This window comes from Aspergillus melleus, assembly GCF_016097325.1.
Source record: "Aspergillus melleus strain CBS 546.65 chromosome Unknown contig2, whole genome shotgun sequence".
In the NCBI taxonomy this organism is placed as follows: domain Eukaryota; kingdom Fungi; phylum Ascomycota; class Eurotiomycetes; order Eurotiales; family Aspergillaceae; genus Aspergillus; species Aspergillus melleus.
In genome coordinates, this window is record NW_025763371.1 from 5,838,996 (window position 1) to 5,855,047 (window position 16,052).

The 16,052-nt window shown below is 51.6% G+C and overlaps 5 protein-coding genes across 5 annotated transcripts; 2 read left to right on the forward strand and 3 right to left on the reverse strand.

The window, feature by feature from the left end:
* Nucleotides 1–1,873: 1,873 nt before the first annotated feature.
* On the reverse strand, nt 1,874–2,990 carry LDX57_004871 (NAD(P)-dependent alcohol dehydrogenase; the record flags this gene model as incomplete). Its single annotated transcript, XM_046086549.1, has 3 exons — nt 1,874–2,731; nt 2,794–2,804; nt 2,861–2,990. 3 exons carry the CDS (start codon nt 2,988–2,990, stop codon nt 1,874–1,876), a joined length of 999 nt encoding a protein of 332 aa, XP_045942514.1.
* Nucleotides 2,991–4,158: 1,168 nt separating this feature from the next.
* On the forward strand, nt 4,159–6,096 carry LDX57_004872 (GMC family oxidoreductase; the record flags this gene model as incomplete). Its single annotated transcript, XM_046086550.1, has 3 exons — nt 4,159–4,500; nt 4,555–5,995; nt 6,050–6,096. 3 exons carry the CDS (start codon nt 4,159–4,161, stop codon nt 6,094–6,096), a joined length of 1,830 nt encoding a protein of 609 aa, XP_045942515.1.
* A 169-nt stretch (nt 6,097–6,265) lies between these two features.
* LDX57_004873 (F-box and WD domain protein) lies at nt 6,266–10,093 on the reverse strand. Its single transcript, XM_046086551.1, has 2 exons — nt 9,539–10,093; nt 6,266–9,471 (listed from the first exon to the last, which is right to left on the reverse strand). The coding sequence occupies exons 1-2, from the start codon at nt 9,879–9,881 to the stop codon at nt 6,422–6,424; spliced, it is 3,393 nt and encodes a 1,130-aa protein (XP_045942516.1). The 5' UTR covers nt 9,882–10,093; the 3' UTR covers nt 6,266–6,421.
* A 350-nt stretch (nt 10,094–10,443) lies between these two features.
* MRE11 (MRX complex nuclease subunit) lies at nt 10,444–12,894 on the forward strand (the record flags this gene model as incomplete). The annotated part of the gene is made up of 2 exons (XM_046086552.1): nt 10,444–10,459; nt 10,517–12,894. The coding sequence occupies 2 exons, from the start codon at nt 10,444–10,446 to the stop codon at nt 12,892–12,894; spliced, it is 2,394 nt and encodes a 797-aa protein (XP_045942517.1).
* Nucleotides 12,895–13,176: 282 nt separating this feature from the next.
* Nucleotides 13,177–15,187, reverse strand: LDX57_004875 (acyclic terpene utilization AtuA family protein; the record flags this gene model as incomplete). The annotated part of the gene is made up of 3 exons (XM_046086553.1): nt 13,177–14,688; nt 14,743–15,089; nt 15,160–15,187. 3 exons carry the CDS (start codon nt 15,185–15,187, stop codon nt 13,177–13,179), a joined length of 1,887 nt encoding a protein of 628 aa, XP_045942518.1.
* Between the last annotated feature and the right edge of the window lie 865 nt (nt 15,188–16,052).

The window sequence follows — 16,052 nt, forward strand, 5'->3', positions numbered from 1 at the left end:
CCAACTATTGACTGGGGCTGAACCGAGAGATTTACAGGATGTGGAGTCCGGCCAACCAGATTGACTATCACACACTAGATCTTCAAGCCTCACGCGTATTCAAGTGATCGGCCGAGAAGGTGAGGCTACACCGTGTAGGGTTGGTGATATCTTGAAATTGATTTTTAATTTCATGAAAGGTGAAATTTCGCCTACTTTTCTTCTGTCGGAAATTGAGATGCGGGATCTTGTTCCCATTTAAGTAAATATAGTAAGCTTTCTTAGGAAGCAACTACGCAGAAGAGCATTCCTACTTTTAGGACCCATTTAGTTTAAACATAGGTTTATATAGGTACTCTTGGCGATTTCAAACGGTTTTTGAATTTCACGGAAGGAGATTTAACTTCATGAAAAATCGAGTTTCCGAAAAGTCAATTGCGATTCCCAGCCAAGACACAATTAATGATCTAATGATTAGATCAATGAACGAGAGATACCTCAGTAGATATGTGACAAGTAATATAAATAAGTCATTCACCCTCTCGATATCTCATTCATTCATTCGTACATTGGAACACACACTACCATAGCAAGCTCAAACTTTATACTATCTTAACCTTTCTTCCCTGAGCTACATCCGTAGGTTCCTTTCTTACTTTCAATTCTCTCTCAGCCCTCACCATGCTATCTTTGAGCCTCCTCGTCTCCATAACCGCGTATGCTACAGCACTTGCTCTTCCTCAATCCTCCGGTGATCACATTCAAACACTGGGCGACGCCGCTGCGCAATGTGGCAATCACAAACAGATCTCGTGCTGCAATAAAGGCAACTCCGCCGGGACCTTGCTAGATGGTCTCCTCGGTGGGAATTGCACCCCTCTTGACCTTTCGGTTCTAGGTATCTGCCTACCCACCTACATCCGTACTTAACATTCTGACCACTCTTCATGACTGACCTCCAAATCACTCACTCAGCTATTGATGTTCCTATCTCCTCGGCATGTAGTAACCAGGTTGCTTGCTGTATTGGTGATCGGAATGTATGTGTCTCTCCCTCCCTTCGGTGTTTTAGTGCCTGTGTCTGTGACTACTGGGTATTAATGGGGGATTAATTGTTGGTAAATACTAAATCTCTCTACTTAGGGCCTGTTGAACCTTGCATGTACCAACTTGAATCTCTAGGTTGATGCTACCAAAGGGCAGAGCGCGGCTGGTCATGAGTGGGTCGAACTGTGGCTTAACTCCACATGCACATATAACTCATATATCTGTGAATAATCATTGATCAATCGAGTAATACGTAACATGCCTGAATTTCCTTTCTACTCGCATTGTGTTTTGGAACTCTACATTCCGCGATCTTGAATTGAAATAGCGACCTTGTTTCGCATCAAGATTGTATAGAATAAATATGCTGTGACACGGATTTGCCTTGTTGTACTGTACTACACACCTCAAATGATGACTGTCTTGGCCGTACAGTAGATGTAGATGAGTATTCTGCCTATTTGCCTACTTGATTAGTCCCCTTCCAAGTTGACCAAAGTGTTTCCTATGTAACATTCTATGAGAGGACGGGTACTAGCTATAAAGAGAAGTAAGCGGTGATGTTGTTATAATCAAAGAGAGGTTATCTCATCCTATCTAGTGCAAGTAAAATCACTTGGTTCTACTAATGTGGTTTACGATAGGGCTGTGAGATGGATAAAGTTGGAGATTTTTTGGATGTTTTGTCGTTGATTCCTCTTTAGTAATGTGATGATCCATTCATTGTATAGGCATCGTGTGATCTTGAATAAATAGGTATGGTTCTGGAAATTTCGTTTATTTTGTATAGAGAGGAGAGTTTGTGGCCAGTCCTGAGCACTGAGGAGAGAGACTACCTTCATACCAGCTACGCATCAACGGGCACCAACACCGCCCGATAATACACCTCACCTCTGGCCAGCTTGCCCATAGCCTGATTGATACCCTCTTCGGTCATCGGAAACTTCTCCACAATCGGCTTCACCTGATGTAAGGCGGCGAATTCCAGCATCTTGCGGTGCTGGTTCCGCGACGCGACGAGGGACCCTTTGACGGCGATTCCTTTCAGGATCAATGCTATGTATGGGACCTCAAAGTTGCCTTGCGTGACAGAAAGCGGGTAGACGGTGGACTGGGGTGCCATGATAGGGAGAATCAGGTCCCATCGAGGGGGCACTGAAGCGGTGACGAGAAGTCTGTTTAAGGGAGAGGAGACCTGCAACTGGGTGGCGTCTTTCATGGCGACGAATTCGTGCGCGCCGAGATTCATTGCTTCGTCGCGCTTGTTCTCCGAGTTGGAGAGAACGACCACGCGACAGCCCATTTTGGACGCGAACTGGATGGCGAGATGCCCGAGGCCGCCAACTCCGAGGATCCCCACGGTGTCGCCGGGGCGGATGTTTTCGAGCGCGGCGAAGGTGGTCGCGCCGGCGCACTGCAGCGGTGCGGCTTCTGCGTCGCTGAGCCCGTCAGGGATCTTATGAAGGAAAGCCTCGCGCCAGATGGCGTGCGAGGCGAAACTTCCTTGGTCGTGGTTGGCCATGCCGTATAGACTGCGCTGGGGACAGAATTGCTCGGTTCCCTGGACACAGTGCATGCAGTGACTGCAGCTGTCGACTTCATAACCCCAGCCGACCCGATCACCTGTCTTCAAGGATTGACAGGCAGGCCCGACAGCCTCTACGATCCCGACACCCTCGTGGCCTAGGACCATAGGGGACGCTCTCTGGTACCAGTTAGTGGTTTTCGGGGATTGGCCCCCGTTCGTGATACTGCATTGCGACTTACATAGCGTAGGTCTGTAGAGGTCGATTAGCAAACAGTTCTTTGAGGAGAAGAATTTGTTTGAAATTACCAGTGCCACACACCCCAGATGCAGTTACCCTCAATAGGACATTGTCACCAGCGAGCTCATCTGGCTTTGTGGTGGTGCTCTTCACAGCGATACCGTCGCTTTGACCCCTGAACACGGTGATAGTAGGCATGTTACAGACTGAAGCGGTCGATTGACTGTTGGCCAGAATGGATACACTTTCCCGCGGACTCGAGGGAGTAATTATAGACTCGGCCAGATGTTGATAATGTTCCCTTTTCCTAGATAATTGGATTCGTGCAACATGCTAAATCGGAGTGCCGGAGCGACTTTGAGATGCGAAGACGAGAACTCCGAGATGTGTACTACCCTTGTACCATCTGTAGGTTAGACCTGACGAGAGGACTTGTCAGAGCCCAGGAATCCAGACCTGATTCGTTATTGAACTGAGGTAATTGTCGGAACTACTGAAGCTAGTTCATCGGGGTCCTGGATGATGGATGAGACTGACCTAACCACGGAGCTCCAACAAGGCTGAGTACCATAGCTGTTGATGAAAGGATTATTTTGCTAAAGATAGATTGAACGACACAAGCTGATATAATGGTGTCTTGTGATCGCATTGATGATCTGTCAATGGTTGATATGGCAAAGCGCAATGCTAACAGCACTAGATAACAGATGCATGGTACACGATTCATGCCACGCTTACTCTTTGAGCTTTTGAGTAAAAGCGCTCACGAAGTGACAAATAAAAGCAAGAGCTGAGACAGTCTATGTCACGGGGTCTGTGCGATCTCAGCCTCGGAGGCCACGGATTGAAAATCCTGCAAGGCATTAGACAGGATCGAAAGAGCTGTAGCATGGACTTCCTTGACGGGTACCAGAATAGCAAAATAGCATTCAGCCCCTGACAAGGATGTTCCTGGCTACTAGAGCCAAAGTTACACGACGGATGACATACACTGCTGTCTCATCAGCCCAGTTGGTATTTCACCTATACGATGGCATCCGACCCACCCCCGGTGGGCGAGTCCAACAGCGTCGCATGATGAGTTAAGTATCATCTCAGTAGCTCAGCCTCCTGACTAAGCCTGGGCTGATGCTCACCGAATTGGCGCAGGCCGAAGCGATAAAAGTCACAACCGATTCGCTCTTACCTCCAAAGGGCCGACATGACTCCGGGAATCCGAGATCTAAGGCACCTGTGTCAGAGGCTCTGCCACAAATCTGCCCATTCGGCATCGGGATATTTTGGCAAGATTGAATTAAAGCTCAGGTAGAACTCTGTATCTTCTGTACTTTGTCGGCGCTGAAATACCTCTGTTCACCTTGCTATCATGACGGGAGTCATCGAAATGATGTACAAGACTACCTTGCTTGGCGTATTGGCCTCCTTTGCCCATGCTAGCCCACTTTTCGGTTCTTCGTTCGGGGTCCCTGGAGTCAACGCAACCTACGATTATGTTGTGGTAGGTGGTGGAATGGCTGGTCTAACCCTTGCTACAAGGTTAGTCCAGCAGTCTGCAGGTACAGTGGCCGTGATTGAGGCGGGGTCCTTCTACGAGATTAGCAATGGGAATCTCAGTCAAGTGCCAGCATACACAGGGGCATACTCCAGCAGAGAACTGAATGACTGGCATCCCTTGATAGATTGGGGATATAAGACGACACCACAGGCTGTGAGTGAACCCGAACAGTGAAACCCGGGTGACAACACATTAATTGTACCTCAGGGCGCATACAATCTCTCGATTCATTATGCCCGGGGAAAGACTCTGGGCGGGAGTTCCGCTCGAAATTCAATGGTTTACCAACGCGGGACGGTGGGAACACACGACCGATGGGCTGATATGGTGGGGGATGATAGCTATCGATGGGACAATTTCCTGCCGTATTTCAAGAAGAGCGTGAAGTTCAGCGAGCCTAACATGGATCTGCGGTTTCCTAACTCCACGCCAGTTTTTGATGCCACAGCAGCGGGCCGGGATGGCCCACTCTCGGTTACATACCCCAACTATGCACAGGCATTCACCACTTGGAGTATCAAGGCTTTCGCAGAGGCCGGGATCCCAGAAATCCGGGGCTTCCTGAGTGGAGAAGTGATTGGGCATATGTATGGGACATTCACTTTGAACGCCGACACGATGACCCGGGATTCTTCTGAAACGTCATTCCTTCGAGAGGGGCTCAAAAACCCGAAACTCGTGGTTTACCCAATGGCGATGGCTAAGCGGATACTGTTTGACAAAGAAAAGACAGCCTCTGGTGTGCTTGTTGAAGTTCAAGGTCTTAAATATGCGTTGTCGGCTCGAAAAGAAGTCATTCTGTGCGCAGGAGCGTTTGGATCGCCTCAACTCCTGATGGTTTCTGGTATTGGACCGGCGGACGTCTTGAAATCTTTAGACATCCCAATAATCGCTGACCGACCGGGGGTGGGGCAAGGAATGCAGGACCATGTTGTCTATGACCTTGGATACCAAGTAAACGTTGAGACTATGTCCTCATTAACAAACCCTGCTTTTGCGGCGAAGCAAGCTCTTTTGTTTACCAAGCGCGCTGCAGGTATGCTAACCGGGTCAAACACCGAGGGCCTGGCGTTTGAGAAGATCCCGCCGTCTCTCCGAGCAGGCTGGAGCAACGAAACACACGACAGGTTGAAAGCCTACCCGGACGACTGGCCGGAAGTGGAATATATCACGGTGCCTCTACCAGCAGGAGAGGTGAAAGCCGATGCAGGTGCCAACTACGCTGCCCTGGCTGTTGTCCTAGTTGCTCCCGAGTCTCGAGGAACGGTGACAATATCTTCCACCGACACCAACGTGGCCCCAGTAATCGATCCGAACTATTTTGCTGAACCCTCCGACGTGGACATTTTGGTTGCTGGCTTCAAGCGTGTTCGGCAATTCTTCGACACAAAGGCAATGAGAACCATCGTCATTGGCGACGAACAAATTCCCGGGAAACAGGTATCGACAGACGCACAAATCGCAAAGTTCATTAAGCAGAGTTTTAATACCATCTGGCATGCGTCGTGTACCTGCTCCATGGGCAAAGTGACTGACCCGATGGCCGTAGTAGACGCACAGGGCCGGGTGATCGGCGTCCATGGGTTGCGTGTGGCGGACAGCTCGTCGTTCCCTTTGCTCCCACCGGGGCATCCTATGTCAACCGTCTGTGAGTGTGATGTTTTAAGAGGCGAAATTCGATGAAGCGCTAACACTGCTCTAGATGCACTTGCTGAGAAAATTGCTTGTGATATCTCCGGTAATTGCTAAAGGTGAGATTCGCTTGCTGTTGGGTAACCTGTAATTAGCATTGTCAACCATTAAAAGGAAATGATCACTGGACCGGGAGAGGATGGAGCGGATTGAGATAGACGAGTTCGCGATTTCCAATGGAGGCCAGAAGACAAATTCACGACCGGGCCCGAGGGAAACGAGCTTCTGCTAGGCAACGTTGAACACGTTTGTTATAAGATATAATATAGATGAATGCACTAATATGACAAATTGCAGAGTAGCCGAGATGTATTAGAAACACAAATGTATCAAGCATAAGAAACAAAGTAAGATGAAATGTCAAAACGAAAAACGAAAAAGGTTACAAAGCTCGAGCCTTGCCCTTGCCCTTGCCCTTATCTGGAGAGCTAGACAAAGGAAGGGATGGAAAGTCCTCCTGCTCCTGTGGCTGTTCCTCTGCGAGACTCAACTGAATGGCGAATTCAAGATCAGTGAGTTCTTGCTCACGGCTGCTACCGCCCACCCCAAGCTCATGGGGCGGTGAAGGATATTGGTCAACGTGGGGCTGACTTTGCCAGTCCCTAGATGATGAGTTCGTGGTGAAAGGGTCAGATTCGAAGTGTTTCGGCCCCTCATCAAGCAAACTGAGTCGAATAGCCTCGGCGATGTCGGGAGGCAGATCGTCACCAACAGGGTCTTCGTACGGGGATGAGGAAGATGAAAGTTCATCCGGGGCGAAGGAGCTATCGCGCCGGCCAATGGTGTCACTAGAGGAGGATGAACTGACGATAGAGCTAGCGGCCATATCGCCGCGCTTGAGGGCCTCGCTGGCAAATGCCTCCTCGCTCAGGAGCTGAGCGTATGCGATAACTTGGTCCTCGCTGACATCTGGACCCAAGAGATCAATACCAAACCGATTGCTCAGGTGTGTTTTCTCCTTTCGGTCTTCTATCTCCTGTCGTCGCATCTCGACTTTCTCGTCTTCGATGTGGTCGTAAATTGCTCCACGACCACTGGTGTTGAATCGCTGACCCTCGGGGGTCGAGTTTACACCCTTGGGACCACGACGCAGGCGACGCTTGCCCGACTTATACTGGTCGGCAGCAGACGAGCTGTACGACCAGTATCGCAAATGGGTCCCGAGAGCGACCATTCCACGAAGAACAGTCGGGTCTGGATCTAGACAAATGGCCCCGGTAGCGTAGAAATTGTTCCCAACGCCTTGGATGGAAGCTTCCGCCTGGATCAAACGACGACGAGCACGGGAGGAAAAGCGAGAATTGATGGTGCGAATGGGCCGCGTGGACGAGGCTAGTGGATCCCAGGCCTGTACGAGTCCGTCATTTCCGCCGTGGACCAGGTAGAGAGAAGACAGCGCAACGCAGGATACTTGAGGCGACTCGGTCTGGATTATGCGTACCGGATTGACGGAGTTTATGACTTCGGAGTTCTTGGCTGTCGGTGATCGGAGGTCCCAAACCATCACAAGCCCAGTGTTGGTGCCAACAGCCATGTATCGACCGCGTTGTCCAGGGATCTCCAGATGCGAAGATGGTTGCTTCATGTGCGGAAGCGGGGAGGACATAGTTGAAGAGCCTGTCGAACTACCAGACATCCCAAGAAGAGGGTCTTCCTCGGCCGTAACCAAGGCATAGGTTGACAGATCCAAAGCACTGGTCGTAACCTGGACAGACTTTCGATCACCAAAAACAAATTCAGTGATGCGCCACTCGGTGTTTGAGGCCGAAAAGACTGGTTCGTTGAGACGACCAGACGCTCTCGACGGCGGGAAGCTTTCAGATTTCTCAGAAAGAGTAGGGGTGGCAGGCCCACCGAAAAGAGACGAGGTAGCAAAGCCAACACCACCTTGAGGGTGGTTATCCGCAAGGTGTGGTGGCAAAGCCGACTTCGAAGCTTTGCGCATGTACCTTCGTATCGATGCTTTCTCCTGCTCCCCGATACCTCGGGTGATGACGGTGATTGACTCGCCGGCGCCGTGGCTATCGTCGCCGGCAAAATCGAAAACAAGGTCGCGTCTCATGTCCCACCCTTCGCAGACTTTCCGGAAATGCTTCGGCTTGAACGACAAAAATTGTTCAATTTCTCGTGTCTCAGCCGCAATTTGGTCCTCACTCAATTTCATTGTATCGCAGGAAGATCGAGGGCTGTAGCTGCCATCAACAGGCTCCCGACTGTAAGGGTCTGGCTTTGCAGTTCGTCTACTGAGTTCGACTAGCTCCCATCTAACACTTCTCCCGGTCTTCCAAGCCAGCATGTTCATCTCCTCGGGGCTCGGCTTAACCGACGGAGCTTCAGGCTGCCGTGGCAAATCCGAGAGATAATACACCTCGCCCAAGGCGTTTAGTACGGTAGCCCAAATGCGACGACGCGCATTACGTCGAGGAGAGTAATTGTCATCGACAGCGATAGCAATGATGGGCACACCGGGGCACAGAGCCCACTTAGCAGTGACCTGGCCTCTCTCGAAACGTTTTTCATACGTAGGATGGGGACCCAGTGAAAAGGCCGAAAGAACACCAGACGATGTACCGGACAGCATTCCCACCAACCCGCCGGTCATTTTAAGAACATGGGAAGACTTGGCAATCCAGACGGCTGTGACACCTGTGGTAATCATGTTCAGGGCGGGGATACCCAATCGTGGCTGCGAGATGGTTTCCGTGAGATCCAGAAATCGCCCACGCAGCTCAGTGGTCGAAATAAAATAACTGCGACCCTGAGGACATCCCTCGCCGTAAATCATGCCGTACGGCTGACTAACATCCATCTGGTTTGGCAGACCGACTATGTTCCCAGGACCCAGCCCATACTCGGCATCACCGGGATACAAATCGGCAAAGTGTCGGAAAAGCTGATGGTCGGAGAGACCCCACGTGCCAACTTTCACATTGGACGGGTCACTGGCCGATGCGATGCCCTGTTCCGAAGCTCCATGGATAAACAGAGGCTCCTTCTTGGCAACCTCGGTCCCAAATGCCCCATGTAAATGGCTCACAGGGTACAAAAGCTGCGAGGTGTAGGTTGCGACCGCACTCCCATTGCGCACGTTCGCTGCGCGAACAGTTCCATGTTTCTTTGAAGGTTCGAACGAAGCTGGCTTGCCTCTGGAAAGGGATCGAATAAGACGGGTTCTGAGAATGTATTCGGATCGCCAGGACGCCAAGGCAGTCAATCTAGAGAAGAAGCGCTTATCGGACGCCAAGTTCTCCGGTTGATCATATCCAGTGAGCCGAGTGTCATTCTCGGTGGTGTAGGGACCAGGGAAGAAACGGGAGAATGCGATCCGCCAGGCATGAGGGGTTGTAACCAGGCTGTGGAATCGTCGTGACACCAATGCGATCGAAGACAATGATGGAGGGGGAAGATGCGAAAGGATGTGAGTCAAGACCTCTATAAGTCCATGCCGTCAGATGATTGGTTATTCTTAGAGACTGATAAGACCGACGAGTTCACATACCGTTCGGGAATACGTCCAGAGACAGGCTCGAGGGATCTGACGAAGGCATCACTTGAAATGCAAGATCGCCTTGCTTCCTGGCCGATTGACCCATTGCATTTGCATACTGACTTACTTTATCACCGGGTGGCGTTGACAAACCGGGAGGAACCGGATTCAGGGGCGATTGATCCCCGCCCGTCGTTGACTCATGGACGGTTTCAGGGCCTCCTGTCTCACGGTGAAGACCGGAGCTTGAGTGTTCGACACACAGATCATGTCCATGCTGGGTATTCGAGTGCGACTCGTTGGAGGAAGGGTCTGGTTGCGTCCGGTCAAACACTGTAGCGGGCTCTGGTTGCATAAAAAGGTTTCGCGGGGTAATGGGGATCAATGTAGGCGACTGAACCAGGATGAGGGTCTGGATCAGTCGAAGTGTCGAGAAAGAAGCCGGAAAGGGCGAAGACGAGAAGTAAAATAGCGCTCGAGGGGACGAGAAACGATGAGAGGGAGAAGGAGGGAGTAGGGAGGGGTTGCAGAAGAGGAAGACGCAGAAGGAAGAGAGGAAGAAGAGGCGTGAGTCAAAAGGCGATTGGAGAGCGACCTTGCCACCAATCACGTCTCGTCAGTCGGGCGCGTGTCAGTCACGTGAGAACGCGCCGCAGAAGAACCCGATTGGGAAGAGGCCGTGGCCTCGTTCCTCCCATCTGTCGAATGAATAGTATATGTGCCAAAGTCTGATGGACAGTGATGAACACGAAGTTATTTTTGAGACCGCAGCAGTATAAGATTTTTCTGAAAGTCTTGTTCTGCCTGTTTCAGGCAGCACTCGCCCTCTGAGGGCCCGCGCAGCTTAAATTGACCCATCAAATTCGCCATTTACTACACCTACATCATCTTCGACCTCCGTATCGGACAATACCAAAATGCCTGATCTAGGAGGTGAGTTGAAGCCCTGTCTTCTCTCTAGCCACGATGCATCCCTGCTAACAAGTCCAGACGCGGAAACCATCCGCATCCTCGTCTCAACCGACAACCATGTCGGCTACAATGAACGTGATCCCATCCGAGGCGATGACAGCTGGAAGAGTTTCCACGAGGTGATGTGCCTGGCAAAAGAAAAAGATGTGGACATGGTGCTCTTGGCTGGCGACCTCTTCCATGAGAACAAGCCGTCTCGAAAATCCATGTATCAGGTGATGCGTTCGATTCGGATGAACTGTCTGGGAGACAAGCCGTGTGAGATTGAAATGCTCAGCGACGCGAGTGAAAACTTCCAAGGGGCCTTCAACCACGTCAACTATGAGGATCTGGATATCAACGTGGCGATTCCGATCTTCTCCATCCACGGCAACCACGACGACCCATCCGGCGAAGGTCATCTAGCGGCCTTGGATTTGCTGCAGGTTTCGGGGCTGCTGAACTACTACGGGCGGACTCCGGAGTCAGATAACATCCACATCAAGCCGGTCTTACTTCAAAAAGGGCGCACCAAACTCGCGTTGTACGGTATGAGTAATGTTCGTGACGAGCGATTATTCCGCACGTTTCGCGATGGCAAAGTCAAATTCTACCAGCCGTCGATCCAAAAGGAGGACTGGTTCAACTTGATATCCGTCCATCAGAACCACCACGCATACACCGAGACAGGTTACCTGCCGGAGAACTTTTTGCCTGAATTCCTAGATCTGGTTATCTGGGGACACGAACACGAATGCCTGATCAACCCCCGACTGAACCCCGAAACAAAATTTCACGTCATGCAGCCCGGTTCCTCGGTCGCAACATCTCTCGTCCCTGGTGAAGCAGTGGCGAAACACGTCGCCATCCTCAGTGTTACGGGACGCGAGTTCAAATGCGAGCCAATCCGCCTGAAATCCGTGCGGCCGTTCGCCATGAGGGAGATCATTCTCTCCCAAGAAAAAGGGGCGCAGAAGCTAGCGCGCAAGGAGAATAACCGCACAGAAGTGACCCGATTCTTGATGGGAATCGTGGAGGAGCTCATCGAAGAAGCGAAAGCGGAATGGCTAGAGACACAAGACGACAACGAAGCAGACGAGGAAGAAGAGGTCCCGCTACCACTCGTACGACTGCGTGTCGAGATCTCAACGCCTGAAGGGGGTAGTTATGACTGCGAAAATCCACAACGATTTTCCAACCGGTTCGTCGGCAAGGTCGCCAATGTCAACGACGTGGTCCAGTTCTACCGAAAGAAGAAAAACACTACCGCTCGCAAGAAGGACGATGAGATCGATGAAGCCGCCGTTTCACACCTTGCCACCCTGGACACCGTCAAGGTTGAACAGCTAGTACGCGACTTCCTTTCCGCCCAGTCTTTGAGTATCCTCCCACAGAATTCCTTCGGAGACGCGGTGGCCCAATTCATCGATAAGGACGACAAACATGCGATGGAAATGTTCGTCAACGAGTCGTTGGACAGCCAGATGAAACATCTCATGTCACTGGACCGCGACTACGAGGACATGGACGAAGTGGCCACCGAAAGCTCGCTCCAAAAAGCCATGGAAAAATACCGTACCCAAATGGAAGACATGTTTTCACGGGGCGTCAAGAAACGCACTCGCGGCAAGAAGCGCTTCAAGCCTAAGCCAGACAAATGGGACAGTGATCTCGACGGCCCCTGGGAAGACGAACCGGGGGCGCTGATCCACTCCGACAACGAGGGCGGAGATCCCAACGCGGAGGAAGCAGGGGCAGACGGCACCACCGAACCACCTACCGGTCGGACATCGGCACGAGGCCGAGGTCGAGGTGGTAGGGCCGCAGCATCCACTACCACCAGTACTCGCAAAGCGGCCACGAGCACCAGGACCGCAGCAGCAACCACGAAGAAAGCCGCGCCCGCCAAAACCAACAAATCTCGAGGCCGACGAGCCGTCTCAGACGACGAAGACGAAGAAGACGACGATGTCATCATGCTAGACGACGACGATGACGACGAGGCAGACGCAGCCCAGGTCCTGTCTGACGATGAAGAAGACGACGATGACTCGCAGTCCTTGTTCGTGAAACAGCCACCTACCAAGACTCGATCCAGGGCCTCCGCCGCGCCTGCAAAGACCACCACCAGCCAACGTCGTGGCCGCACTGCGCCCTCCCCTGCGCCGTCCTCGAACACATTGGGAGGCACCGTCCCCGCGCCTCGCCGAGGTGCTGCGTCCGCACGAGGCCGGCAAACTCAGACGACACTGAGTTTCACCGGCTCTCAGGCCAATGCCCGTGGTACTACCGCTAGTCCGTCGAAACGACCGACTCGCGCAACTCGACACAGGGATGTCAGCGTGGTGAGTGAGGATATCGACGATGATAGTGACGATGCTTTTGAACCTATGCCTAGCTCGAGTAGACGTCGGTAGGTCGCTGTTGTTTCAGCGGCAAGGAATCCGTCGTGGAAAACTTGGGTAGGTTATGATATCGTGGTCAGACTGTTTTTAAGTTGCATTTTTGGCGTTACATCTAATCCCAAGGAAATTTCTCTTGCTCTTTTAGCGTGGAATATAAAATCTCTCGACTTTCGTACTTCTGACTGGATTAGTCTTCCATCAAGTTACACATTGCATGACTGTGCAAAAATATACACAATCCAGCGCCCGCAACAACATAAACAAAATATACAACAACCAAGAACCCATCCTTCCCTACAACTTCCCCCGATTCAAAAACCTCACAGGCAAATCCACCCACCTAGCCCTCAAATACTCCGCCACATTCTTCCCCAAAAAGTCCACCGTCGTGGTGATCCCGACGCCTCGATCCAGCAAATTCCGGAACAGGAAATGCACCGCTTGCAAATTCGGCAGCTCGAATCGGTCTATCTCTAGCTGCGGATTCGCGTTATATTCATCCCCTAGAAGCTCTCGGACCTTGGACGTTGTCAATAATGTCCGTAGCCAGAGGTATTCGTCGCTGTGGCGGACCCAGAATCCGCAGTTCGCGTCGGGGCCCTTGTCGCCTGACCGCGCGTGGACGATCCATCCTAATGGTCTTCGCGTAGTAGGGCCGAAGTCGAGCGATCGGGTGGCTGGGAGAGAGGTTATGGGCTGGGAGGGTTGGCGAGGTGGGTATTCTTTCGTTAATGGGGGTGGAGGGATGTCGAGGATTTGGTTGCTCCAGGGGAGATGGACTCGGTGCTTCACGTCGGTCTGGGGGAGCAGGCTGACGTAGTATTCGTATACGGGCTTTGGGAAGCCCTGGCGGAGGTCAAGGTGGAATGTAGCTCCCGGGTACCCCTGCATGATGTTGTCGGTGATGCGTCGGAGGAAGTTGTGAGGAGCGATGTCCTCGGCATCGCGGGCCTGCACGACAACGCGGAAGGTGACCGTGGCGCTGTTTTGGGATCCAGGGTCGTCTGGGACCGAACCGAGTGTGGAGAATTTCAGCTCTGTGAACTTGGACGATTGTGGAGCGAGAAGACGGCGGATTTGGTCTTCCAGCATACGAGCCTTCTCGTCGATGTCTAGCCCGACCAGGTACCATGAGACCTCGGCCTGGAATCCCCCACGAGCGGTGATCCCGACTTTGGTGGTAGGAGGAGGGGGTGCAGATCGAACTCCGCGCAAAGCAACGCGGTTGGTGCCTATTTGTTCGAATTGCAGGTCGGTCAGAATGGCTGTGACGTCCGAGTTGTAGTACCAGGGACCTTGGATCTCATAAAGCAGCTGGGACGAACAAGTATCGACCGTCACGGCACCTCCTGTGGCGTAGGACTGCATGGTGATCACCACTTTGCCGTCCGAGGAGATCTCAGCAATCGGGTATCCAATGTTGGACCATCCATCCTTGCCTAGTTTCTCCAGGGGTTTGAAGCCGGTGAAATTGCCTCCGCAGACGTAGTTGCTACATTCGATGAGATGGCCCGCCACAAACGCATTGGCTAGTTGGTCTAGATCACTGCGTTGCCAGCCATGGAACCACGCCGCAGCCCCAATTACGGGCGATGCGTCCGACACGCGTCCACAGAGAACAATATCGGCGCCCTGAGCTAGCGCCGCGGCGACCCCTAGGCCACCCAGATAGCATTGTGCAAATATGGGGTCGAAGTTCCAGTCGGAAAGCGTTTCTCCGGTATATACGTTCTTGAACGTTGATTTGCCAGAAGCCAAGGCGGATTTCACAGTCGCAAGAACTTCATCACCGGATACCCAAGCCACCTGTTATATGTCAGCGTGGAGTAGGCACTCTTCGATCATAGTGAGATTATGCACCTTTAAACTTAGACCTTTAGCTTTCACCATCTGCGTGACCGCTCGGTAAAGGCCCTCGGTGTCGGTATTTCCCGCATTGACCGCCACTTTGATAGCATGCTTGGCCAGATCCTCGAGAGCCAGCTGTAAGGCCAAGAGAAACGAAGACTCGTATCCCGGCAATCCAGGCTGCCCTGAATTTGATGTGCTTGTATGTTGCTGGTCCTGATCCACCCGCCGAGCCGCTGCCGTGACCATGTTGGCTTCGCTCATGAAGTCGGCAATGATGACATCGATCGGGTCTTGGGGGTGATTTCGAGCGAATTCGGCGATGGCATGGCGGCGGTCTGAGGCGGAGCCTGAAGCACCTGCAATAGAAGGTATTTGTCTGAGTTGTTCGGGTTCGCAAGCCAAGGGAAGCCATGGGGAAGGTCTTACCTGCGATCCGGATGGGACGAGAAGTCATTGCTTGTGTGGGAATAACATCAATTGAGTAGGTACTCTGAAAGGTGTAATGGATAAAGGGGAAAAACGTTGGGGACGAATGTAATATATCATCCTTTGTCCTAATGCCGGCCGCGGATCTGCAGAAGCACGCGTACTATTGGAACGCTATTTGGCCCATTATTCGGAACCCGAGGAGCTGGTCGGTTCTCGGTCGGGGGATGCGGGGTTGACAATCCACGATATGGGAAATGGTAGACTAGTCGTACAATCTAAATCATTTGATGTAACATGCTCCAATCCGACATAACGATGAGGACTAGGTTTGAAGTGTAGAGAAGATGGCCGCCTATCCCTATGATGTCATCACATGCCTATCGATAAGGAATGTCGACCTCGGCCATCCTACAGGAACGTTCTTGGTTTAGAACTTGCATAATTGAACAGCTTCCGTTTGATGCCTATGTTTAATAGTCATAGTTCAATGTCAGGCTGGTCAGGCAAAAGCAAGGACGTGTCAACATTGTCTCAAATTGCTCTAGTATAACTGAAAGGGGTTTGCTTCAGAAGATATAGATTGAGACCCTAAATTGGCACAACTAGACTTTCTATCGAAGTAACCCGGGGTGGTTAAGGACCCCAATTGAGTCAACAGAAATAGGGATTCGAAGTCAACTGTGAATGTCCAGTTTAGCTTTCCCTTACACCAGTCTACGAAATTATAAACCTATTGCAGCCCTATTCTACTATAAAGTTCACCATAATTCTACCACCTATCAACTTCGGTACTTATTTCACTGCCTTCGTAGTACACTGTCTCCGTAAGTAGTCTCCCACTGGCCCAGACCTCAAAGTGAATTTGACGATTGTTTCGACATCCAGGAAGT